The following is a 25932-nucleotide window of genomic DNA, read 5'->3' on the forward strand; positions in this document are numbered from 1 at the left end:
CCTCAAACATCTCCATGTGTGCATGTGCTCTCCTCACACTTGTGCTCATATACAGTCATAGTTTACTGCACCGTCGGAGTGAATCAACGCAATTCCTTGAGCTGTGTGAAGCAGCGGCGCAGCGCCGCAATGACTTCACCAGGACGTTGTTTGTCACCTCTGTATAAATGTCCCTGAGGCTCTCATAAAGCATTTCCATCTGGACAATACTGAAAGGTTGCTAGGCAACCGTCACCTGGCAGCACGTCTCTCCTTCAATTAAAAACACAGCCCAAGAGGAGGCAGAAACTCATAGATGAATCTACTAATTGCGTCTTCTCATAGATCAGTCTCATGTTTTTGGCGCAACTTAGTTGCAGAATAATGACAAAATAACTGTTTTGCAGAGTGTCTGATTCCACTATATTTGCAGTCTGATCTGGGGTATTACTCAGGGACCCCGATCCTTAATGTAGATGTCACTTCCTGCACTCTGGTGCATCTTAACAGGTTGTGAGACACCAACGTTCACGGGGCGGACTTGGCCTCGTCTTGGTCTTACAAAAACAGTGGAAAACAAATCTATGATCGTTTTATGTCATTGTAAATGTGCACTTGTTTGTTTAAACAAATCTGGCAAAAAAACATTTAAATAAAAAAGAAGAAAACCTTCCACTCTACATTTATATCATTTTAACATAAAACAAACAAGGCAAAGCTTCCAGCTAATTGTATTATTGTTTTGCTGAATGTAACATCAATTGAACGTGACATGGGGCTGACTAATGGTCTTCGCTGGACATTGGGAGATGGTAATCGATCTGACGTCACCTCCTCCCGTCTGAAGCGGTTCACTTGGGTTGGAAACTTTATGCCAGACATGGCTGATAAACCGGGTTGTAAACTACTATTATTGATGCAGTGAATTGTCGTAGATAACCAGGAAACCTGGAGCGACGTTCAAGGGTATGAATGTCCTGGTATCGGTCCCGTGGATGCTTTGGTGAAACAGTGCCGGAGGGACTAAGATGTTTACCTGGTAACAGTGTTGACAGAAGCTACCGGCTGTCCTTGAAGTCGCTAAATGATGCTGTCACCTAATTTGCATAATTTACAAATTGTATATAATTGTGATGGATGCTGAAGGTTAGAGAAATTTAAAGGTTAAACAAATAAAAGGAGTAAAAAAAAACCCTTAAATATGTTTGGGGCTAAAAATGAACTCTCTTTAGTTTAGTTTAGTTTATTTGCACATAAAAAAATATACAACCGCCAAAAGTTCAGACGAACAGTATGTAGAAAAAAAAGGAAACAAAAAAAAAAGAAATACAATGTAACAGAAAAAATGTGCGGGAGGAATAAAAAAAACCCCATAAGGGCTTGTCGAGTGGTCCTCCTATAATGAAACAAACAATATCTACATCTAAATTACTAGAAAAACAGGAATCTGATGAGGATGTGCAGAGAAGTACTGGAAATGAGTGGTTAAGCTTTGCTAAGCTGGGCTAGCAAAAAAGTTGTGATTTGTTTTTTGAAATAATTTGTGCTTGAGCATTCTCTTTCCTCTGTTATTCTGAGTGCAGCCCAGTGCGGCGCCATTGAGTAATTGTTATAAGTGAATTAATAATAATAATCATATTTAACAATCATGCATTTTATTCAATGACTGGTTCAGTCCAGGATGAGCCAAGGGGGGAATCATAGATGTGCGATTCATCTGCAGTCTGGATGCGGAGGACTGAACGTCTCCTGCTGTGACAGTGTTTTGGTGCGGGGGAGGAGCTCACGGCAGCACCGGCTGCTCACTGAGAGCCAGAACACAAGTTTCCAAAAGTCTCCAACGACACCCCATAAAAACTGGCTAAATCTGTCCCGAAGTTTTTTTGGAGCACGACTAGTTTAAAAATGCCTTAAGATGTGTTGTTTTAGGGAATAGAGGGATGTAAACTCACATTCAGGCAGGCTGCTTGGTTAATAGACACATTAGTGAGATTTGCCAGGTGGCAATGCCCAACAGAGCAGCTTATAAACATTTAAAGGTTGCTAGCAGGGTCTGAAACTCTGAAAGAGTTAAAAGAGTTTCTGATTTTTATCAGACGAGAAAAATAACAACGGTAAATCATTTGAAACTTTATGAGCTGGGTTTTCACTGCAGGAACTACTCAAAATATTTCAGTCCCTAAAATAAACATTTGAGGTTTGTTTCCATCTTTTTCTCACAGTAATGTCAGGTTAACCTCAAGTTGGGCAATTTGAATAGTTGTTGCTGCTTATTTGAGCTACGGTGGTAGAACAAGTTTAACAATGAAAAAAAAACAAGTCCTCAATGACGATGAAGCAAATTTTCCACCTTATCGCTCCATCTTTCCTCATTTATTCACTACAACAGCTCCATGGATTGAGCCTCTTTGGCCCATTGAAAGGCGCGTAAATAAGTGAGGGTGGATTCCTTGTCACATGCACCCATCCATTATTTGCATCCACTTCTTCTTATCCAGGGTAACAGGGCTCATTTCAGACTTTGGCCAATACAGCACTTTTGGTGTGCAGGACGAAACCCACACAGGTTGGGGAAGAACATGCAAACCCGGCACACCGAAAAACAACTCTGTGAGCCACTTTTGATTGCTGACCCACCAGCTGAGCATAACTGGATCAAGGGATTGTGTCAGTTAAACGTAGCGCTGCTCTTACCACTCCGATAGAGAAGTAGTTGTTGACGATGCTGTAGGGGACGGGGTCTCCCTTCTCCTCCTTGTCATCAGGGAGGATGTCGATGTTCCAGCGGTCCAGCACCACCTCTGCACTGTGTTCGATGTCCCGGAGGACTTTCAGCAAGCTGCCGCCCTCGTAACCTGCCGAGGATGTTGCAGCGGGTGAAAACACCAACACACACAGTCCCATTAAGGAAACAATGCATGAAAAGCTCGATATGATGAAGGCAGGGCCGGGCAGTTAAACGATAAAAAAAATAAAAAATCAGTAAACTTCAGAAGAGATCGTCTCCAACCAAGTTTCCGGCCTCGCTGAAGTCTCACACATGCAGCAGTCAGGGTACATTTTATAATCTTTTCTCCCTAATAAAGCATTTACTCAAAACTTAAATCAATAAACTGAACATTCGTCTTGGATTGCAGCCAGCAGGTTCCCATGTTATGATTAAATTCAGAGGACCCGGGCTCGGTTCAGGCCCGCCAGTCCTACGCTTGCACCGCCTCCCTCAGCGACCATCGGGGAGGAACATTTGGTACAAGGTGCCACGAGGGCGTGAGGCACTAATGAGTGACATCACACCGGGGGCATCGTGTGTGAACTACGAGCATGTTGGCAGACCTGCTGACACCGCTAATCTCAAGATTCTGAGGGAAGGTTTTGTCCTGGTTTGCTGACTGCTGCTTCGATGTCTGGAGTTTGTGATGTAAGAGTTGAAGCATGAAGAAGGTAAGATGTACTAAACCACAAATAAACTTTAGTCTGACACCAGCCATGATGGTCTCTGTCAACTCTGGGATGCAGGACCAAACCTCCGCCTCACATCCGCAGAACACGCGGTTTCGCTGTTCATCTAAGATAAGCGCTTGTCCAAAGAAACCCTTTCTGCAGAGCTGATATGAAACTTCAGGGACTAGGTTTCCTTGGAGACGGTCTTCTAGCATCACCTTTAATATGCTAGTCTCCTCAGATATCTCTGTGCTTTGCTTTCTCCGGTCCGTGCTCCGTGTGGCGTATAAACGTGCAGATGGATGACCGGATGGGGTGACCGCCTCACAAAGAGGGCGTTCCTGCATATTTGGAGTATCCACACAAGTAGCCTCCGTCATTTCAGACTTTTCTTCATTTGCCATGTCAGTAATCAACTGCCGATCTTGCACTTGGCAGTAAATGCTGCCCCTGCAGGGGACATTTTAATTTCGAATATGGTTTCAGAAAAGATTTTAGAGCACATTTACCAGGAAATGAAAGCCAGGAAGAGGAAAGTGGGAGCCCTTATGTGCCAAACTGCTAATATACAAAGCACTTGTGTTGTAAATCCTTTGCCAGTCAGAACTTTCTGCCAGTAATTAGACCTGCTGCTTATGATTGCTTGATGGTTACCGCCTGGAGTATCACCAGAGCACCTCGCCTGCCTTATGAATGATATTTCTTCAATATGCTGCAGTTCCAGAGGGCTTTAGGACTTCTGCTGGAAAGACTTCTGAGCAGAGTGAAGGAAGTGAACAGTTTTTTAGTCAAGGTCTGATGCTAATCAACATTTAATGCCCCCAACCCAAAACAGACTGGGTAAGTATCTGTAGCAGAGCAGATGTTTGCTCCTGGGATGTTTATTATCGGCTCCACTGTTTTTTGTTTTTCTGGCGAGACCACTCTTCTTGAACAAGGTTCATCGTGTCACCGGAGAACAGCGTCCATGTAAGTGTTGTCTTCACAGCTCATCCAACATGCGGCCGGCATACAGTTCACATGCACATATGGTGCCATGAAGGACAAACAGACACGCCTGGGTGGCTACTCACCTCCCCCCCAGCGCAGGCAGCGTGCCAGGTCATTCCCCGTGCCCAGAGGGAGGATGGCGACCGGAGGGTGTATGGCAAAGTTGGCCTTATCTGCAAAGGGGATACATGTAATTACAATATTGATATTCGTTGCTTGAAGCGTTGTTTCCTCCGGTCATGATACAGCTGCAGCCCTGCTGCAACCTGGGAAGTGAGCCATGAACAGTCTGACAATGAGACGGCAAAGTTTAATCAAATTCAGCTAATGAATGCAGTAAAACAGTCAGTGACAGTGAACTTGTGTGCGAACATATATAATATATAAAAAAAAAATATATATATATATATATATATATATATATATATATATATATATATATATATATATATATAATATAAAAATGTATTGGTTAAAAGCTGAGTTCTGGTTTCTAAACTGATTCAGTGAAAAAAAAAAAAAAAATTCTGGGTTTTAATACTGTGAAAACAATGAATAAAAAAAGGGTTCCGTCGTGGATCCGGAGTACCTATGCAGTCGAGGATCCAACCCACGGTGCCGTCGCCTCCACATGCAAGCACCCGGAAATCAGGGACGTCGTGGAAAAAGTTGAGCCTTGGAAGAGAGGAGATGCCAGAGATTTAATCAAACCCACATCACCTGCAGGAAACAGGTGCTCTGCAAAAGGTACTACCTGGAGGAAAAGACTTCCACTCAAGGTCCCTTAATTCTAATGACGACATGTATTGAGAAAGCTTTTTGTAATCCGTTGATTGCATTTCATCAGGGATTTTCTAAGCTCTGAATGATCTAATGAGCAGCGAGCTGAAAGGCTACTGGGGCGACAAACAGCGACGCTCGGACGGACGAGGGCCCTCCGCAGCTGCACGTCCTTCCCCTGAAGCCGCGGCCGCAGGGGTGGGCGCCGAGTGCGTGCCCTTCAAAAGGACCTTTAATGTGGACAAAGCTGAGGACAGAAGCTTTCATCTGTCTCAGTCATCACACAGCTGAATACGCTGCACGCCCGCTCCTCTTGCACCTGCCCTTTCACGGCGAGCAGCGCGTCAGCCATGTTTGGAAACGTGCGCTGCGTCAGTGGTGAACGGTTGTGCGGTTTTATGTGCAGACGGTTCTCCGCGCCAGGGAGGAGAAGAGCTCACTCAACAGCCACCAGATGCCTCTGTCTTCGCTGAATCGGTCTAAAGGAGAAGCAGCGACGACGACGTCCCCAACACCACAGCGTCTCCATCCACTGTGGAGCTAAATGTGAAGAGAACCGTTTTAGCAGAGGTGTCTTCAGTATTCACATTCACTACTCAGGTAGAAGTATAGATACTAGAGTTTAAAAATACTCCTGTAGAAGTTGAAGTATCAACTCATTTTTTTTACTCAAGTAAAAGTATAAAAGTACTGGTTTCAAAACTACTTAAAGTATAAAAGTAAAAGTAATGTAAGGGGGAAAAAAGCCATTAAGGACAAAAGCCATTGAAAATGAATGCATCTTAGTATAATGCAAATATATTAAAGAACCATATATGTGTACTATTGAGCATTACATGTGTTTCAGAGAGCAGGAGATATGATGACTAGTTGTCTATAAGTATTTTAATGGTGCAAAAAGTCAAACTTCAGAGGCATGTTATCATTTATCCTAACCTTTATTGGAATGTACATCCAAGTTTAGTTGCAGGAATCTGAGGGAACGGATGTAAGAACAAAACTGGACAAGAACATCTGAAACAACCACAACCAAATTCACTCTATCCGGATGGAGCAATTTAACTGGATAGTTTTTTTTAAAGGCCGAAATGAAATAGAGTAACGAGGCTGTTTTTAAAATGTAAGGAGTAAAAAGTACAGATAATTGTGTGAAAATGTAAGGAGTAAAAGTAAAAAGTCGTCTGAAAAATAATTACTCCAGTGAAGTATAGATAACCAAAATTTCTACTTAAGTAAGGTAACAAAGTATTTGTACTTCGTTACTTGACACCTCTGCGTTTTATCTGTACGTTTCCATGGTGAACACAAATAGTATAGCCCTCCGATGTTGTCCGAAGGTGTGGGGACTACAACCGGGGGTCACATGCTCCCATTTGGACAACAGTATAAAACAGTATGCCCAGCAGTGATTCTCATAAGATGATTGTATGAAAGTATTTTTTATTTTGAGACTAGATATTTTCAGAAGAAGCACCAGCAGAATGATGAGAGTTCTTTTATCAAGTCAAGAAGACGTCAGGAAGAGAGTATTTAGGAGCTGTAAGACAGAGGCGAGGTGTGCTGGAGGTGTGACAGAGGAGTTCACCGTGGAGGTGGGACTGCATCCAGGACCGGCTCTGAGCGCCTCTCTCGTTTGCTACGGCAATAGACGGGCGGACAAATGAAGGAATCTATGTGGACTAAGATGTTTGAAGGTCTGTAGAGAGAGAGAGTGGGGAGCAGGTGAAGGAGAATCTACAGGGGTGGGGGCGTGCCCTGGAGAGGAGAGGAATAAAGATTAGCCGCAGGATTACATGTGCGTGAACGAGGAGGCCAGACTGAGATGGTTTGGCCGTGTACAGAGAACGGGCCAGACTAGGGGGGCTTTCACTGGGGTGCCAGTCTGGAAGCAGGCCCGGGGGCAGAGTTCACTGGTGGATCTGGAACCAAGGGGTCCACCTAAACTACGGCCCAAAAGAGCTTTGCCCTCCTGTGGGCTTCAGCACCTCCAGACCAATGACATGAAACCAAAGCGAGGCTTTTACCGGCTTTGGAAAAACAAAACACTCAGAAGGAGGGATGGACGCGTGAGGAAGAAAATAAAATCAAACAGAGAACATGAAAGTGCTGGGCGGGCACGGACCAGAGCAGACCCACAGAAACGGAGGGGAGAGATAGACCTATAAATACGCCGAGACGTAATTAGAGAACACGAGTGATATCATCGAGGGTGAGACGGGCGGTCAGAGAGCAGAAGCAGAGCTGCTAACGTTTAGCATACAAGACACAAAACTGATCAAATATAATAAATAACAAAAAACAAACCAAGACAGATCCACCATAATAATAAAATGCTCTGATGCCAGCTGGAAAGCTGCCGCAGCTTTTCTATGTTATTTTAAATAATAACAAAAGCACCCAAGTGAGCAAAAAGATGCTTTATGCAGAAATGGTTTCATAATTTTTTATAATTTTTTAATTTTCAGCTCAGTTCTGTTTCAGTCATCTTGGCTAAAAGCTGCAGAGTTCGGCCTCTCAGGAAACGACGGGCTCTGCTCGGCAAAATGCAGTCAAAGTCACATTTAACAGTTTGAGATGTTCGTTAGGCAGCCGAGGCTCGGGGAGCTCTCAGACTGACTTCTGCCATGTGTGGAAAATGAACAAGGGCCCTTATTCATCGGCAGCGAGGCATCGTGCCAGCGCAGCAGGGGTGCCAGCGAAAAGACGGGAAAAAAAGGCACATTTTTAGCCAGACTACAACTCGCCATCGAATAAGCTCGTATGGTTGCCGATTGTGTCACGAAAGACAAAGCTGCTGCCACTGTGATACCTTTAAAGGTTTATAAGCTGCTCTGTTGGGCATTGCCACCTGGCAAATCTCACTAATGGGTCTATTAACCAAGCAGCCTGCCTGGATGTGAGTTTACATCCCTCTAGTCCCTAAAACAACAAATCTTAAGGCGTTTTTAAACAAGTCGTGCTCCAAAAAAAGCTTTCATGAGGCAAACAGCACTCCCTAATGGCCATGAAGCTAAACTGAACCAATATTCACTCATTATGGAGTTGTGTGTGTGTGTGTGTGTGTGTGTGTGTGTGTGTGTGTGTGTGTGTGTGTGTGTGTGTGTGTGTGTGTGTGTGTGTGTGTGTGTGTGTGTGTGTGTGTGTGTTACATCCATCGAACACTCCTGTGTCAGCGTAAGATTTTGATTAAGCCCCCTAATCCTGCCCGTTTGTGTGCAACATCTTAGGAGAGGCATACGCATGGACAAAGAGCCAAAGGGATGTCCGCCGACGGCCTGAAATAATGTTTGTAATGACTGCAGGAACAACAAGATAAATGTGCCCCCTGAACGAATCAGTGAGAACAAACTGGCGCTCACCTCCGAGCCTGTTGCTAGGGAGCCCATGGTAACGCTGTGGATGTTTCAGCTGGCGATGGGTCAACCCTCTGCGTGACAACAGGCCTTCCTTGAGCCCTGTGTGATTATTTATGTGCATGTTTGTATTCATTAACTCTGCCCTTGTGCAGGAATAACAGTTACATCATCACCTCGTTTACGACAGGCGCCTGCACCGACACCGCAGGCTCTTTAATAGATGCAGTTCAACACAGCGAATGAGCTTCTTTATTTACAATTACATAATTACCGCGAGTCTCAGTCACGGCTAAATGTCCTCAGACTCCAAATATTTTATAATGAAAGGAATAAAACTTGTGAAGGACACATAACCCAGCAAGCACAAAGAATACTGGAATTCACCCTTTTTAAAATGTTATGCTTATAAAATAATGACGGTATAAAATGTCTTGTTACTTGTTAAGTTTAAGAGCTGCTGAAGACCATATTTTGTTTTTTGTTTCTGATTCCTAAAACGTATGTAAAGAAAGTGTGCGTACTTTTTAATGCTATTATAATTTCCTTATGATTACTTACTGGATGGTATTCTATGTTGAGCTATTGTATCACATGCTGTCATCATATTGTAATTATTTATCTAACATATCATAGCTGAAATTAATTGATTTTATAACGTTTCTACTTTATATTATAGCACGCCATTTGTTTTAAAAGGTCATTATATGACATTTCGGGGGATGCTGTGAGCGTTCCCCCCTTATTTTCCACTCACTTTATGTTATCTCGTCATATTATCTTCTTCTCATCTCATCTCATTTTATTCCATCTCGCCTCATTTTCCCTATATCTTATTTCATCTCTTCTGACCTCACCTTGTCTTGTTGCATGATTTCCCCTCATTTCATCTCATCTAACTTTGTTTTCATTATCATCTCCCCTCATCTCATCTCATCCTTGTATTCTGTATCTTGTTTTTCACCTTGTTGCCAACTCATCTCTTTTCATCGTATTTCATTATAGCTCATTTCATCGCACCTAATGTCATCTAGTCTTGTCACATTTCCTCTTATCTCATCCTTATTTTCATCTCAGCTCATCTTATTTCATCAGAACATATTTCATCTCCGCTCATTGCATTTTTCTTTCCCCTCATCTCAACTCACTATAACATCATCTACTTTCATCTCATCTTGTCTCATTGCATTATTTCCCCTCATTGCATCACATGTCATCTTTATTTCGCCTCATGTCATCTTTCCCTTCCCTCTCTCCAAGTTCAACTCTTCCATTATTTATCTCAATTAATTTCATCCTCCTTGTCCCGTATCCTATCACATTCTAATTTTGATCTCATCTCACCTTAATTCATTACAACTAATCCAGTCTCAGCTTGTTTCATAGGATTCTTATCTCCCCTCGTCTCATCTCACCATCACGTCATCATCATCTTTCATCTCATCTGTCTCATTGCATTTCCGCTCATCTCACCTCATGTCACCCTTATTTTCTCCTCACAAATCTAGTCTCAGATTGTTTCATTGAATTCTTATTTCCCCTCCTCTCATCTCATCCTCATCTCATGTTGCCGCATGGCATTCTTATTTCTCATTTTATCTCATTCTTTCCTCTCTTCTATCTCAGTCATTCTATTTTAATCTCATTTCATTCTGAATTCCCCTTCATCTCTTTTTTATCTCATTTTAAATTCAAGCTCTTCTGTTTAAAAACAATAAATTATTTATAAAGTCATGTGTATGTACGTGACAAAGACCGATTTCTTCCCTAAGTCCTAACACGAGACGGTATAACAGAAACCTAAAATCCAGGAGGCTAAACCCCAGATTGTCCAGCACCACATCTAAGCAGCGTGGCCTTTGTGTTTGATGTTGTGCGTATCGTTGCAGCATTCCCCCCAAAGACCCGTGTGCGTCACTGGGTCGGTTCTCGTAAAGCAGGCTCTGGAGGGCAGCGGCTCTGCGTGTCGTGACTAGGAGCGAGCAGCGGAGAAGCCTCTGAGGTGAAGCATTTACAGCCCCGCGCTGTGTCAGGGCTTCTTCTTCGGCAGAATTCACATCAAAATTCGACCTGTGCTGGGCTCTGACGTCTGCACGAGCACGCGCGGGAGGGCAAATGCTCTCACGGGAGTGAAGCAGCGTTCCCCTTCACCGACCTCCGGCAGGTCAGTCTGACGTGACAGAATATGGAGTTCTCACAGCGCAGCACCTTCGCTGATCAATGAGTAACTGCATTTCTACCTCGCATTCGTCACCCGACACCTGACTCAGCGTCCAGCTCCTGAAAAAGTACACCTGCAGTCGACCTTGTCACAAGCAAAAAAAAAAAAAAAGGCCCAAACATTTCATGTCTCTGAGCAGGACGTGCAGCCGACTTACCCAACCATCGGTCCTCCTCGATCCAAACTGTACACCTGCCGGGGGTTCAGCAGGTACCTGAACTTCCTGAGCACCCTGGAACAAGAGCAAACCACGCTCACAGTTAAGCACCGAACAACTGCTCGGAGATGATCACCACTTTCACATCTTTGCAGACTTCTCATGTCCGAGCGACACTTCATCAGCTGCCCTCTAGTCTTCCCGGGCAACATTCAACACACCTCTGCCATCAGTGTATTACTGTCATGCACAAGTGTTTTATCCTGTATTTTTACATCACAACACACTGTTGCTGGGCAGAGCACCCGTCATTTCATCTTTGTCATTCTGTGCAACAACAATAAGTTCAACTCTACTTCCCTCAAGCCGCAAAATACAGTAATTATCACATCAGTGTTGGATGAGGGGGAGATTTCTGATTGTGAGTGAGCGTTCAAGTGAAACGAATGCTGAATTAATAACGGCAGCGTCGCTGCCCGTCACACGGTGCTGGACGGGTTTAATGAAATCTGGCCCGCAGCCATCGGCCAGACTGTGCAGCATCAATTGCGATGCGTATCAGACGGCGTGGTAAACGTCTGGTAGATCATATGATGTTAATGGAAAACCGCACGTCTGCAAAGACATGACATCAACTTTCTGCTCTTCTGATGCACTCTTTCAAAAACACAGTCTCCCATGTGGAACCCAGGGAAGTGTGGCAGGGTTTCAAGGACCGAATGATTCAATGATCTAGCATGGGTGAGATTAAAATGACTCAATTTGCATCTAATGCACTTGGCGTCCCTGGCTGCAGGCGCGTCAGCATCCTTCATGAGACTGATTTATATAAACTGATAACAGACGCCTCGGCCGTCTGTGGAAGAGATGAAGTTCATCTAAACGTGTCTGCAGGCTGTCGGTAGATGTTAAAAAAAAAAAAAGACTAACAGGTTATAAAGAAAGAAAGAAAAGTGACAGGATCTGGTTTCCTGATCAAACTTTTTTATCATCATCATCCTCATCAATGTGCGTTTATTAATAGAGAATAAATGTCTGTCTGGTAATACAGTAAGAAAGTTTGCGTTGCCATGGCAGTTAGTCGGAAGGAGGTGGTGCGGCGGGGTGTGATTGGTTGCATTCATGAGGTACGCGGGGAGCGATGCAACAATAAAGGCCTTAATTTTCAGCTCTTGGTTATGAAAAGACGACATTCAGAGGGTCAGCGGGGAGGAAGAGGACCGATGGCGCCTCTGTGGCAGAAATCTGTTCCCTCTCATCTTCTCATAAAGGCATTAAAGACCTTTAACAAAGCCCTCAGATGGTATCCAAACACACCCGTAACTGTGTGTATAAAATCTAATCATGTCTCACGCACCAAAGAACTTTCCTTTTCTTTGGAGAATACACAAATAAAATCGAAAGGAGACAACAAATGAGTTCTGGCGTAACTACATGAGCTATTCAACTCCAAATTCACTTTTAAAGGGGAAATATTTGAGGAATAAAGGAGCATAAAAATGATCCAGATTGAACTTTATATCAGAAAGAAAAGTAGAATAATGTGAAATTTAAAGAAGGACAGTTAAAGTCCGGCAACTGAAAAGTCTGGTCCTTTAAAGGTGCGGTGTGTCGGATAGATGAATAGCAGTTCGGCCTCACGCCGCCTCCTCAGGTCGACCACGCCTCCTTTTGAGCGCACACAGACATGATATTTGAGGCGTCTGTTATCAGTTTATATGAATCAGTTTGAGCATCATGTATAAAATGATGCTCAAATGGTTTAGAAAAGAAAAACTAAAGAGTGTTTTCATTTATTTTCTTGACAAGAGAAAGTTTGTAAAAATCTCAGACAATTGTGGCGCCCGTTTGTTTGAGGCATCGGTTCGGCTGTCAGGACATAGCGGCCGGCTGTGATGCTTCGTTGACAGAGCCGTGTCAGAGCTACGTCGCCCGCTGACTCAATACGATGTTGGCATGTCACACCTCTGGCTACTTGGTAGCACCGCTGGCGGTCGTGGCTCAGCAGTGACATTATGTAACTGTTTGCCTGATAAGCTGAGGGCAGTCTTTTTCTGATTGTCCTAAAGTTAACGTTTAACATGCTAGCTGAGTCCTGACCACAGGCTGACCTCGGAATGAACTCGCTGGGATGTCAACTCCTGTGAAAACGACGAGGGACGACAAACAAAATAGCCTAGAAACTGTCCTCCCAGACTGATGTCTGTCCTCCTTGGCGTTGTGTCACCACACACACCTGCTTGCTCCGGACCAGCAAACTGCCAGAACCTCTCCTTTTCCTGTGGCCGATCCTCAAAGGCAGGTCGTTGGCAGGACCCTGCTTCTGTTTAACGTCTTAACTCTCAGGAAGTTGTGCAGCTGCACTAAACTCTTCTTCTTCCTCACTATAATTCATGGTGGTTGTTAACGCTCCAGGGCAAGCGTCATGAAAATCAGCTTATAAAATCGGTTATAAACACGTAAATTCTAACGACCACATTCCTCCAGATATGCTTTTGCAAAAACAGATAAAATGAATACCAGACGGAAAATGGAAATGGAAAAAGTTTTATTCATTTCTGACCAACTGGACTGAGCTCAGATAGTCATTATTTTCTGTTAGTAAACGTGTTTAACTAAACTAGCTCATCTTCTACGGACCACCACTGAATACTAGGCTTGTGTTGATAAAATCGATTTCCCAATTCTAAATCGATTCTCATATTAATTCCTAAAAATCGATTCATATGTCTAAAGATCGATTTTTTTTTATTTTTTTTTTGGGGGGGGGGGGTTATTTTCTTTTATTTATTTATGTATTTTTTTTTTCATCATTACATTACAACTTTTGGTTATTTTTTTGTTTATCCCCAAAAAAGTAATGTTTTTTTGGACACGAGAATAACTGGTGCCATGTTTTTACCTTTAAATATGTTTAAAGGTATGAAAACATTAAAGTGTTAGGTTATAATTCCATAAATTGTCTATATTTCATTACTTTATATACTGTCTTGGGGTTACACTTGCAAAAAATGCTAAAAACCAAATTCAAAAATTAAAGAACAAAATAGACCGAAAATGGAACAAATAAAAACGGAATGTGGGAAAAATTAAAACCGATTTCATCCGTCTCTGTTTCCTCCCTGGATCTGTTTGATAATTCTGCCCCACATGATGTTTCTGAAAGCAGTTCTATCAGCATTCTGGGAGCTGATTGGTCCTTACAGCATCATTAGCTGCAATACTTGCTGTTGAATCTCAATATAATACTAGTATTCATATTTTGCATAACTACAGTCATATAATTCATGCAACAACTCAAAAAAAGTTTTAATAACACTAACCCAAATCAATATCGGAATCGAATCGGATCGAATCAAATCTTGATAATCGATTCTGAATCTTAAGAATCGGAATCAAATCGATTCTTGACATTTGAATCGATCCCCAGCCCTACTGAATATACAGATCTGATGATGAAAACAAACTCTTGGAACAGTAAAATCAGCAAGTTTCGTCCCTGATGTGAAGTCTAACTTTGACTGACGACCCCAGAACATTTGACTGTATTAAATCTCAGAGGACAGAAGGCCTGAAGGTGATGCAGACTTACCGCTCCCCCTGCCTCCCTCCACTCTTGGGGTTGACCAGGACCAGGAGCGGGTGGGTTCCTGGAAGAGGGGTGATCTGCAAACAGAGAGGGGACACGGCTGCTCAGCCGGCTCTGTGCCTTTGATTCAACCCACCCGCCGTGCGTCTCACCGTCATACCTGCAGCGCTTGTCCGTCACAGGGGGAGAATTTAAAAGTCTGATTGATGTCGTCGGGGCTGGTGCTGGGGGGGGACTCTCCCTCCCCACGCTTCACCACAGAATGACGGTCCTGTGAAAGAGACCATGGATGAGCGTGATGTTCATCATGTTTCAAAACAACCCCAAAGGAAGTAACGCGCCTCTGCAGCTGCTTGAGCCAGGTACGGACAGAGGTGGACAGAGTACTCGACCCCAGTACTTGAGTAAGAGTACAAATACTACTGGTCAAAATTTACTCCGTTACAAGTAAGAGTAGCTCAGTCAAAATATTACTCGAGTAAGAGTAGAAAAGTACTTGCTTTTAAAGGTACTTAAGTATCCAAAAGTAAATGCTTTTAAATTTACTTTAAGTAAAAGTAAGAGTAAGAGTAAATTTCTTATTTTCCACATCAGTAAATGACTATATTTTTTCTAAATTAATTTAAGGATCTTTTAACTCTTGTTTCTGAGAATTCGATGTTGAGTTGTTGAAAGCAGAGAGGTAGTTCTGCTTCGGCAGACACAATAAACATTTGAAAATAAATGTCTGTGGTTTTTCTGTGCCCTCGTTTTTTACTCGGTCGAACTCAAACATTGAGTTAAGATACGGCCAAGGATTTTGTGAAAGTCCCTGCTCCGAGTCCGGCTCATTATCAGACTCAGACGACTCAGCGGATTGTCTTTCTTCTCCTGACGCAGGCGTAGCCATTGTTGCGGCTCTGTCTTCACTTGTTGCAGCTCTGTCTTGACAAACGCAGGCTACTTTGGCGGTATCGTTTTGAGGAGGCTTGACGTATTTCCGCTTTACGTACATCCCAGTGGAGAGCGTGCACTGTGATAGGTCTCCTCCTTTGACAAAAACAGCTTGTGTCAGTGCGTCAGTGGCAGTGGACAGATTCCTGAGCAAGATTTGTAATGCTGGCCACATGTGGAGTGATGGCGTCGACATCTGTACAGGGGCTTGTGTGGAATCGGAGGAGAACCGTGACATGACCGGCTTCACTGAACCGGATTTCCCTGCCAGCCCAGAAGTGACTATTACCCGACAGCCGAAGACGGACGAGATGCCACCTGACAGTTAAGACTGGAGTCGCTTTGAAAACATCTGGTCTAGCACCACGTCTCAACGTGTCCCAGGTCTCATGGGAAAAAAAACACTTTCTGTACCTATGAAGTGTTTTAGAACATGTCGCATTTTTCTAATCATTTTTAAAAGCAGCTCTCATTATGAACCAACACGTCACGTTTCTGTTTACCATTCATACACACGTATACTGGAACGTTTGTCCGCAGAAACCAGGAGGACACACGTATAAAGTAATGACGCTTGTGCGTTAACACACACCTGTAGGTTCCAGGAATATAGAGTTGATCACTCCTACTGATGATCAGCTAATCAGGAGTATTTGATCCGCAGCACCTGACTGGTGTTGAATTATTATGTCCTGATATATAAAACCTGCTGTACTTAAGTTTTAGTGCGGTATTTGCTTTTTTGTTTGAACTTTTCTGCCAGTACTGTCATTTATCTGAGGATGGATTCATCTCATTTTAAGAGCTAACAACTAAATAATATCTTTATTTATTATTAAGTCCTTATATGTAAAACCTGAAATTAAAGGAGAGTACAGGACTGTCTCAGAAAATTTGAATATTGTGATAAAGTTTTTTATTTTCTGTAATGCAATTAAAAAAACAAAAATGTCATACATTCTGGATTCATTACAAATCAACTGAAATATTGCAAGCCTTTTATTATTTTAATATTGCTGATTATTATATTATTATGCCCAGAATATTCACATTTTTTGATATAGGATATTTCAGTTTTCTAAACCTGTAAGCCATGATCAGCAATATTAAAATAATAAAAGGCTTGCAATATTTCAGTTGATTTGTAATGAATCCAGAATGTATGACATTTCTGCATTATAGAAAATAAAGGACTTTATCACAATATTCTAATTTTCTGAGACAGTCCTGTATATTTTCTTAATAAAAGGTGGCATTGATATTGATTATATTGATTTTTTTCTGCTTCCCTGGAGTTAAACTCACAACTGAAGCGGTTCTGACCCGTTTTACTTTTGCATGGTGCTTGTAGTTGAGAGAGTCTCACCAGGACGGCGGGGCAGATGTACGAGGGCAGCAGAGTGTGGTCCCTCAGGGCTCCTCCATCACACTCGGGCTTCGCATTAGATGCACACTTGTTGTGGAGCTGCAGAGGAGAGAAGAGGCGCACACATAAGAACTGTGGGCGTCCTCCATCTGGGAGACTGTTACCAGCATGAACGCTTCTGGGGTCACTCAGGCCGACACGGAGCTTTGATTGTTTGAAGACATGTGCAATATCAGTCAAAAGAAATGTCCCTGTTGTATTTCTGTGCAGGAGATTTATGCGGCTTCGTCGCTGCGTTTCAGTATCAAATGCGAGTCAACGGTGACATCTAGCGGTCGAAAGACGCAACTACATAAACACGTAATGAGGTGGTTTGTATAGTCTCTCGATGGAAGCAGCAACGGAAGTGAAACACTAATAAACGCCTAGGTTAATTTTGTCAAAATTACTATAAGCAAAATTAATTTAGATAATAATGTGGTCTACACTGATAGGGCTGCTTTCCAGTGGAGTGTAGGCAGTACTCGAGTTGTAAAAAAAAAATCAGGGGGGATGGTGGATTTTATCATATGGGGACAGATAATTTGTGCTGATTACAAATAATATAATATATTACAAATAATAGCACTGACCAAAACACCTGCAGAAATACTGCAGGAATGACATAGCAGCAGTTAAATGCAGCCTTCTGTAAGCTTTAAATATCCACTGCGCTTACATCAAATTCATCAAAACCAGAAAAATAAAAACAGTTTTCTGAACTTATCAATATGACTCTGTCCTTCACATGATAAGTAAAATGGATCACTGCAAAAACTCAAAATCTTAACAAGAATATTTGTCTTATTTCTAGTTAAAATGTTTTATTTTAGTAAAAAAAATCTAATTACACTTAAAACAAGACTCATCACTGGAAAAAACAATTTTCACCTGTTTCAAGTAGATTTTCACTTGAAATAAATAAAAAAATTTGCCAGTGGAACAAATTTTTTTTGCTTGTAATAAGAAGATAAATCTTGTCCCACTGGCAGATTTTCCTATTTATTTCAAGTGAAAATTTACCTGAAACAGGTGGAAATTGTCAAATAAGTTATTTTTCTGGTGTGATTTTTCTGGTGATGACTCTAAATGTTGAAATAGCAGTAAAACCACATTCATTGATGAAATGACATAAGGGATGGAAAAGGGGGGATGGCAGTTTTACAGGGGGGATGATTTTGACCGTTTTTATTTCAGGGGGGATGCCATCCCCCCTCATCCCCCCTCAACTCCAGTACTGAGTGTAGGGGAAAGTAAGTCGGTCTATCAGAAGGTTTTTTCGGAGGGATCCGCACCACCGTTATGTACCTACAGTGTCTCTGAGCAGGTTATTGAACCCTACATTGCCCCAGCCACTGAGAGAACCAGTCCCAAGCCCAGATGAAATTTAGAAAAAAATATATATAGATAAAATACCTATTCCAAATCATCTACTGGTGTCTCCCTTCAAAGGGAAAAGCTGTAGAAAACATGCTTTGCTATTCCTTTTCCTTTTTCAGAATTTTTTTTTGTAAATGACCACAGAATCTCACAGCAGTAATACAGACACACAACTCTCCTGTGCAGCTCCTCGCCCCTCCGGGACCTTCGGGACCTTCGGGACCTTCGGGGACCTGCAGAGGCGTGTTCACATGTGCCCAGAAGACGCTGCGACTCACCGTGATCTGACACCAGACACAGTGCAGGCCCGTCAGGCCCTGGTAGCACTTGATGCTTCGGTGACAGCGGTCGCACTTGGTGGGAGAGTTTCCCTCGATCCAGACGTGCTGCATAGCCTGGAGGACGACACACGGGCACGTTTCAGATTTATTCAGTCCTGATGGTTTGGCTTCAGGCACTGACTAAAACGGCATCTGAATGTAAAACATCCCTGCTGATGACAACGTTTAACAGTGTTTATTAAAAGACAAGCAGCAGATTAAAATGAGCAAAACCTGACGAGCAAATGAGACTTTCGTTTGCCTTTAAAAGAAATACACAACCTCCTTGACCCACATGCTGTTGCCTGACGTTGTGCAGCTACTACCACTTCTGTTTTGATAATTATCTCATTTCATTCATACTGCTGCGTTTCCCCTTAAAGGACACTTTGTCCTGAAGTCTTCATGACTTGTAAGGTGATTTGCTCAAAACGCCACAGAGGCAGAGTACAAACACTTGCGTTTCAAATTGTTTATAACAGCAGGTTTAAGAGGGCGGGGTCTAATGTTTGACATAACTCTGCTCTGCGGGGCATGGCTCCTCTGAAACTAGGAGGACATCTTTGCACCAACCACTTCAAAGTTGAAGAAAATGAAGAATGAAGCAACAAATCTACTCTGTGGGTGTGTGAGGTCAGAGTAACCTGCAAACATGACTCCCTGGATGACGTACGCAGGCCAGCTGACAGTCTTGCCGGGGCCCCGGACAAAATAATCTAAGATGGGCCCCCCTGCGCCCGGATCTCTCCTTCTCCCTCTTCCTCTCCTCTCCCTCTGCTCTTCAGGTTTTTATACGAGCTAATGGACGTTAACATTAGAGATAGCCAGTTAGGTTAAGTTACAAGGTTGGTAAACGTTGGCTGTGCTGTTTCTTACCTTGCTCTACGCTGACTCTATTAATTCCAGCTTCACCGTCACCACCTTTTTAAAATATTTGTGTAGAGAATCTCTGAGACCTCTATTTTCTTCTTCTCTTCTTCTCTTTTCTCTTCTTTTCTGAGCACCGGACTTGTGCTGACCGGACATTTTGACCATTCTAATGGTTGAATTAAATGATAACGTCAAATTTTGATCAGCGGCCAAACCATTTTTGTGTTGGGTGTTCTCGACCACAAGGACAATTAGGAAGAAAACAAATAACAAGCTTTTATGTAACTCAAATACTACGGTACATATTTTTTCCACAAATAGGCATATTTTGAAACATTTTGAAAAATATTTCCATAATTTAATGAGAATATTTTTTATTTTTTTTTTCCAGTTCTGGGCCCCCCCCTACCCTGGGCCCGGGACAACAGACCCGTTTGTCCCCCCCTATCGGCGGGCGTGGACGTACGTGAGGATAAAACACCCAGTGAAAAAAGTGCCAGAGAAAACTTCTCAGCGTACTTTTGTACGTTTCCATGTATAATCTTTCCCCTGCAGTTTGTGAAAACTAAAGAAAGTAACAGGATTTACTATATTCAATGATACACAGTTAATTACACATAATGAAACTATTAATAAACTTTACTCTTCAAATTACCATTCAGATTAAAATGTAATCTATCCATTGATTATATATACCTGCCTCCTATTCAGGGTCAAAAGAGGGGGGTGCACCCCAGGGTGCCCCTGCATTTCCGGTAGACCGCTGTGACCTTGAATGGGAAGACGTTTTTACAGGTAAAACATATATTTTAAGTGTTATATGTTTCTGAATGCAAATGTTCAGCAGCTACTTTTTCCCACAGAGGATGCTGTTGCTTAAACGCCTCGGTTGGGGTCCAGCTGCACTGTCCTTTTACTTCATGGCCACATTGTGGAAAATATTTTGGATATTTTCTTTGCAACAACGTCAAACAAAGAGTGAGCTGCAGTCTTGTGCGATGACATAACTTTTTCTTCTTGTAGAGACCAACGTGATAATATGTACAAGTAGATGACCACGTTTGAAGTTTTAGAGTCTATTAAATGTTAACTATTTAAAGCCACTCTATGTAGCACAACCACTTCTGACCACAGAAGTGGGCGTATACGTCTGCTGCGTTGACAATGCTAAAGAATGCAACCAGGCTGGAACGTCTTGTAATATCCCTTTGTCCCACTAGAGGTCACTAGAAGTGTGTGGTGTCTCACCCCCCCAATGCCACAATGCCAAATCAAAATAAAAGCTTCTCATTGATGAGAGAGAGCCTGACGGTAACTTGTATCATCACCCACAAAACATTCACAGCTCTGGATCATCATGTGACCTGAGTCACAGACCACTCTGACCTCTCACGGCATCCCATGATGCTCTGCTTTGTTGGAGAGGCGCACGAACCAGTGGGGATATGCTGGACAGAGTGTGTCAGTGTTCCCGTCTCTGCCCCGCCCTCGTAATCAGAATGAGCCCTTTCATGGGATGCATTTGTACTTACATTGGTGTGTCTGCGTGACTTGGCGTAGGTGCTGATGCAGGCAGCGATGTCTTTGGAAACACAGCGTTCGTGCACTGTGTACTTGCATACTGGAGGAAAATAACAGAGAGCAGAAGTCACTCATACCTAGTATTCATGTTTGACTGATCTTAAAAAAACAAGCTAAAACGCAGATGGCAGGTGATTTATTAAAAAGCGGATGCAAATTTTAGAGATCAGTTCAGACAATAAATAAGTGCATGCATTCAACAGCCCTGCAAGCGCTGCCTTGGAAACCTCAATCAAAATGGAATTACACGTAATGACATTTCTTCCCTTTTTTTAATTGAAAACAACACCGACTCAGACGCACTCAAGCACAACGAGGCCACCTTAATGTGAGTTTGCTGCGAAGAACAAAGAGGAGCAGATGAAGACGAAGGAGCAGACGGAGGGAGAACGACAGAGATGGACAGAGGAGGAACTCTGGAGAGGACAATGCACGCCAGGAGACGCAAACAGACCGTGACAGGCAGACAGAGTGGTGACTCACAGGAGCAGCAGAGGCCCTGCTTGCGAACGCCGAGCAGCATGGTGTGGCAGTAGTTGCAGTAGGCTGGTTTGTTGAAGTGCTTCAGACGCCAAACATGCTGCCCATCCTCCTGCACATTCTGCCAGATTATAGCAAAAGGTGGATTCAGTTTGGAAAACAAGCACTCTGCAAAAATGTTTCTGCGAACTGAACCTTGTCAACACTTTTTGATGTAATTTAAGCACCTGGACGGAGCAGGTAAACCGTTTAGTCAGTGATTTACAGCAACTACTGCAGCTTGTAAAGCGTAGCATTTCTCTGACAAACAACAGACAGCAGGGAGTCAGACACATCTCATAAAGGAGACGTATCATCACCTTTCTTTTCAAACGCAGATGTCATCACCTGCTGTCTGAATAAAACATCCATCACCTATGGAGCTAGAACAGTCTCATAATTCACAAATGCACACACCGATCCACAACTGTCTTACGCACGTGTGAATTGTTCTGTGCATTTGTGAATTTTGTCCTGTGCATTTGTGGATCGGCATGTGCATTTGTGAATTATGAGACTGTTCTAGCTCCATAGTCACCTGCTTGGGTATAAAAACACCACCTGGATCCGGTGGAGCAGCGCTCCTCTCAACCATCTCATTACAGCTGTTCATAACAGCTGGTTGTGAGGGGCAGAGTCAGACATCAGTCACAAAGTGCTTCACAATAAAATGGACACACGAAATAACCATAGATGCAATAAAATACCAATGTCAGACATAAAATAGTTAAGAAAGTAAAAAGTTGAAGAAGGATCTATTCAAAGCACGTTGTTGTCTTGGTAGAATGTTTGAAGGGATGAAAATGTCCTGTCTCCATTACATCGAAGCGCCACACAAGAACCATTGACTGCACAAATAACACCGCTGACCACAAGGTGGCGGTAATGCGCAATTTTTGCTGTTCGCAAACAGCCAACAGCTTAAAAAAAGAATGCAACTAAAGAAGAAAGAGAAGAAGAAACAAGTATACAGCGGATGCTACTTGCATTTCTGTTTGCTTTTCTTAACATAAACCGCAGTCGTAGCAATTGAGATTATAAGAAACCCCCCCCCCATTTTTTAAATCATTATATATATATATTGTTTTTCCTTGTACATGCATTTATTGTTTTTACATGCATTTGTTGTTTTTACATTTCCTAGCCTTAATTTTGGCCCGATCCTGCTTCTTCCTGTTTATTGACCAATAGTAGAGGAGTTGCACCAAGAAGGCCAGCCCTCCTTATTTGCATAATGAGGGAGAAATGCAGAACGTGAAGTAAAAAGAGGAGATGAGGGATTGTAAAAACAAGGAATGCATGTATAAGAAAAAGGAAAAAAAATACTGTATATTTATGCTTTTATTTTTAATTATGTCAGTTTTGGTCCTCCATAGAAAGTGACTCCAAACACACAAATAAATGTGCTCAAGCACAGAAAACATGTTTTGTTTAGTTTTACGTTTTTTTCCCCATACGTATCCCATTTAAGTGCTCACTGAGTTTGTCTCACACGTTTCAAGATGTGGATTTAATCTGAGGATTTGGATCCCTTTAAACACGTGGACTACATGTTTGTCCTGTTTTGTAATGATCACTTGAACTGTTCAAATATTGTTTTAAAAAAAACATCAGTGTTCTGATCACATGAAGATATGTAGTCCTGTTTAAAAGGAGCGAATTTGGCAGAAATTTAGATTTTTCTCTAAATGAGAAAAAAGACAAATGCTGAAAAATGAATCAATAAATTTAGAAAAAGCAGCTAGAAAACAAAGCATTTTTCTATCATATGAGTTGGAGAGTGAGGGTATATACCGTATCCATGCCCAGCAGGACCAGCAGAGGGATGGTGGTGAGGCCTCCTCTGATCCACTCCTCCAGCGTGACGGTCCCGTCTCGATCGTAATCAATCTCTTCCATCATTTCCTTCAGTATCTGATGAGACGCAGAAAGAAAGTCCTCACAGCCACGTTCAGACGCAGGACGGTCAGATACCGGGCGGTCAGACGCCGGATGGTTCAAATCTGACAGCCTGCAGCACTTTTATTAGTCTTCGATGGGCCGATGCCGCTGGATCTAAATGTTTAAAATTCTTCTACCTTTTAGAATATACACAAATTACCAAATACATTCAATTTGCAAATCATTTTACGGACAGCATTCATTCTGGCAAAGCATTTCCACGATTGAAGTCTGTGGGAGTGAGGAAGCTTTGTGGAAATACAAACATGTTTCTGGAAATCACTCCAACGGACGTGATATGAAATGGAAACGCTTGAGGGAGACGGTTTTGTTGAGCTGCGTCCAGAACAATCTGATGGAGTTAGAAGTGAGTTAAAGATGGAGGGAGCATCCCAGCGTAGGCCAGGTTACCCTAAAGACCAGAACCTGAACCATCCTCGAGTCTTACTCACTGCAAGGGTCAACAAGAGTAGTAAGTAAAAACTAAAATACATCCAGGCTGTTGTTCCTCTTCCGTCAGCAGAGACTGTGCTGCTTGGGGGTCATTTAAGGTTCCAGCTGGCATTCAGAGACGTAAACAAAGATAAAGCCTCGGGCTTATGTTTCTCTTCCTATCTAAAAGTGTTTGCTCACCGGTCGCAGCTCTGTGGAGTCCCACTCCAGGTACTCTGCCACGTGAACCATCTGATTAATGATGCGATCCAGCTCCTGAAACACCAGACAGGGAGATGAACACCATCACCTGCAGGATTCAGACTCTCGGCGCGTCGTAGCTCACGTCCCAATCACCACATCTACATTAGAAATGTCTAACTTTCTGTGTTGATGTGATCACGTGTTTCACACTGAACTGAGCGGCTCCATCGTCTGTGATCTTACGCAAGCACACGTTTCTAATCCTGAACTAAACTTCCCACAGGGGGTCCAAAGGAAGAGTCCACTCACCGAGCTGTCCAGAACCCCGTTACCGTCCGTGTCGTACAGCCGGAACATGACTGCGGGGAGACGAGAGAAGAGAGATCCCATTAGAGCAGGTGGACCGTGCTGCCTCGCCGCTGGTTAGGGAAGATTAGCCTCGTCATTACACACCAACATATCCTTAGACGCTAAAGAAGTCAGCTGGGCTTAAGAGTGTTACTGACTCCCCGTGTGAGGGGGGAGGAGGGAACCGCCTGTCTTAGCTGATGCTCCTGAAGCTCAAGAATAAAAATAAAAACCCACAGCAGCACCCAGCTGGTCGCCCCCCCTCGCCACTCACACTCCAGCTTGTCCTCCGGCATCCCCCTCTCCAGCAGCGAAAGGTAGCAGACGATGTCCTTGAGAAAGACCACCTGGGGCGACGGCAGAGGGGAGTTGTTCTGGGGAGACGGGCTCCTCCGAAGGGACGAGCGCTTCTCGGTGTGGCTCCTCTCTGCCGGCACAAGACACAAGTGTTCGGAGGTTCACAAGTGTCCAGGCAGTAGGGATGGGCGGTATGGACTAAAAAATGTATCACGATAATTTCTGGCATTTATCCCGATAACGATAAAAATGACGATAGAAAAAATACCAATTCAACTCCACCTTTGTAACTATAAATCTATCCCCACATTCAGTCTCTGGAGCCCCCAAAACACTGCTCTAAAAGATAATAAATACTACTAAACTACACCAATTACATTTAATTAATAAAAACCACGCCTTCTGCCATGTTTGTTACACAAACACATCATCAACGGGAATTTATCCTTCTTTCTTTCTTTCTTTCTTTCTTTCTTTCTTTCTTTCTTTCTTTCTTTCTTTCTTTCTTTCTTTCTTTCTTTCTTTCTTTCTTTCTTTCTTTCTTTCTTTCTTTCTTTCTTTCTTTCAGGCTCATTTCTTTCTTTCTTTCTTTCTTTCTTTCTTTCTTTCTTTCTTTCTTTCTTTCTTTCTTTCTTTCTTTCTTTCTTTCTTTCTTTCTTTCTTTCAGGCTCATTTCTCTCTTTCTTTCTTTCTTTCTTTCTTTCTTTCTTTCTTTCTTTCTTTCTTTCTTTCTTTCTTTCTTTCTTTCTTTCTTTCAGGCTCATTTCTTTCTTTCTTTCTTTCTTTCTTTCTTTCTTTCTTTCTTTCTTTCTTTCTTTCAGGCTCATTTCTTTCTTTCTTTCTTTCTTTCTGGCTCATTTCCTTCCTTCCTTCCTTCCTTCCTTCCTTCCTTCCTTCCTTCCTTCCTTCCTTCCTTCCTTCCTTCCTTCCTTCCTTCCTTCCTTCCTTCCTTCCTTCCTTCCTTCCTTCCTTCCTTCCTTCCTTCCTTCCTTCCTTCCTTCTTTCACGCATTATGATTGCCGATTTAACACAGAACCATAAATCAGTTTTACACAAAAACGTCATCAACGGGAATTTATCTTTTTTACCGCGAGATGACAAATTCTTACCGTGGGGAATTTTTTTGACGGTATATCGTGAACGGTAAAATATCACCCATTCCTACCAGGCAGCCTCTTCTGCAGGGACCTGC

At 42.8% G+C, this 25932-nt stretch overlaps 1 protein-coding gene across 3 annotated transcripts in view; it reads right to left on the bottom strand.

Moving 5' to 3' along the window:
• Positions 1 to 25932, bottom strand: part of LOC133445751 (diacylglycerol kinase beta) — a 123317-nt gene that overhangs the window by 55006 nt on the left and 42379 nt on the right. For all 3 annotated transcript variants that reach the window (XM_061723164.1, XM_061723165.1, XM_061723163.1), the window contains 14 exons: positions 24718 to 24870; positions 24405 to 24454; positions 24093 to 24167; positions 23313 to 23432; positions 21483 to 21600; positions 20951 to 21039; positions 18507 to 18623; positions 16810 to 16908; positions 14671 to 14781; positions 14514 to 14587; positions 10922 to 10996; positions 5000 to 5085; positions 4494 to 4583; positions 2674 to 2834 (listed from right to left, as the gene is read on the bottom strand). In XM_061723164.1, the coding sequence (XP_061579148.1) occupies positions 2674 to 2834; positions 4494 to 4583; positions 5000 to 5085; positions 10922 to 10996; positions 14514 to 14587; positions 14671 to 14781; positions 16810 to 16908; positions 18507 to 18623; positions 20951 to 21039; positions 21483 to 21600; positions 23313 to 23432; positions 24093 to 24167; positions 24405 to 24454; positions 24718 to 24870 (1418 nt within the window). The remainder of the gene's footprint in view (positions 1 to 2673; positions 2835 to 4493; positions 4584 to 4999; positions 5086 to 10921; positions 10997 to 14513; positions 14588 to 14670; positions 14782 to 16809; positions 16909 to 18506; positions 18624 to 20950; positions 21040 to 21482; positions 21601 to 23312; positions 23433 to 24092; positions 24168 to 24404; positions 24455 to 24717; positions 24871 to 25932) is intronic.

This window comes from Cololabis saira, chromosome 6 (genome assembly GCF_033807715.1).
Source record: "Cololabis saira isolate AMF1-May2022 chromosome 6, fColSai1.1, whole genome shotgun sequence".
NCBI classification, from domain to species: Eukaryota; Metazoa; Chordata; class Actinopteri; order Beloniformes; family Belonidae; genus Cololabis; species Cololabis saira.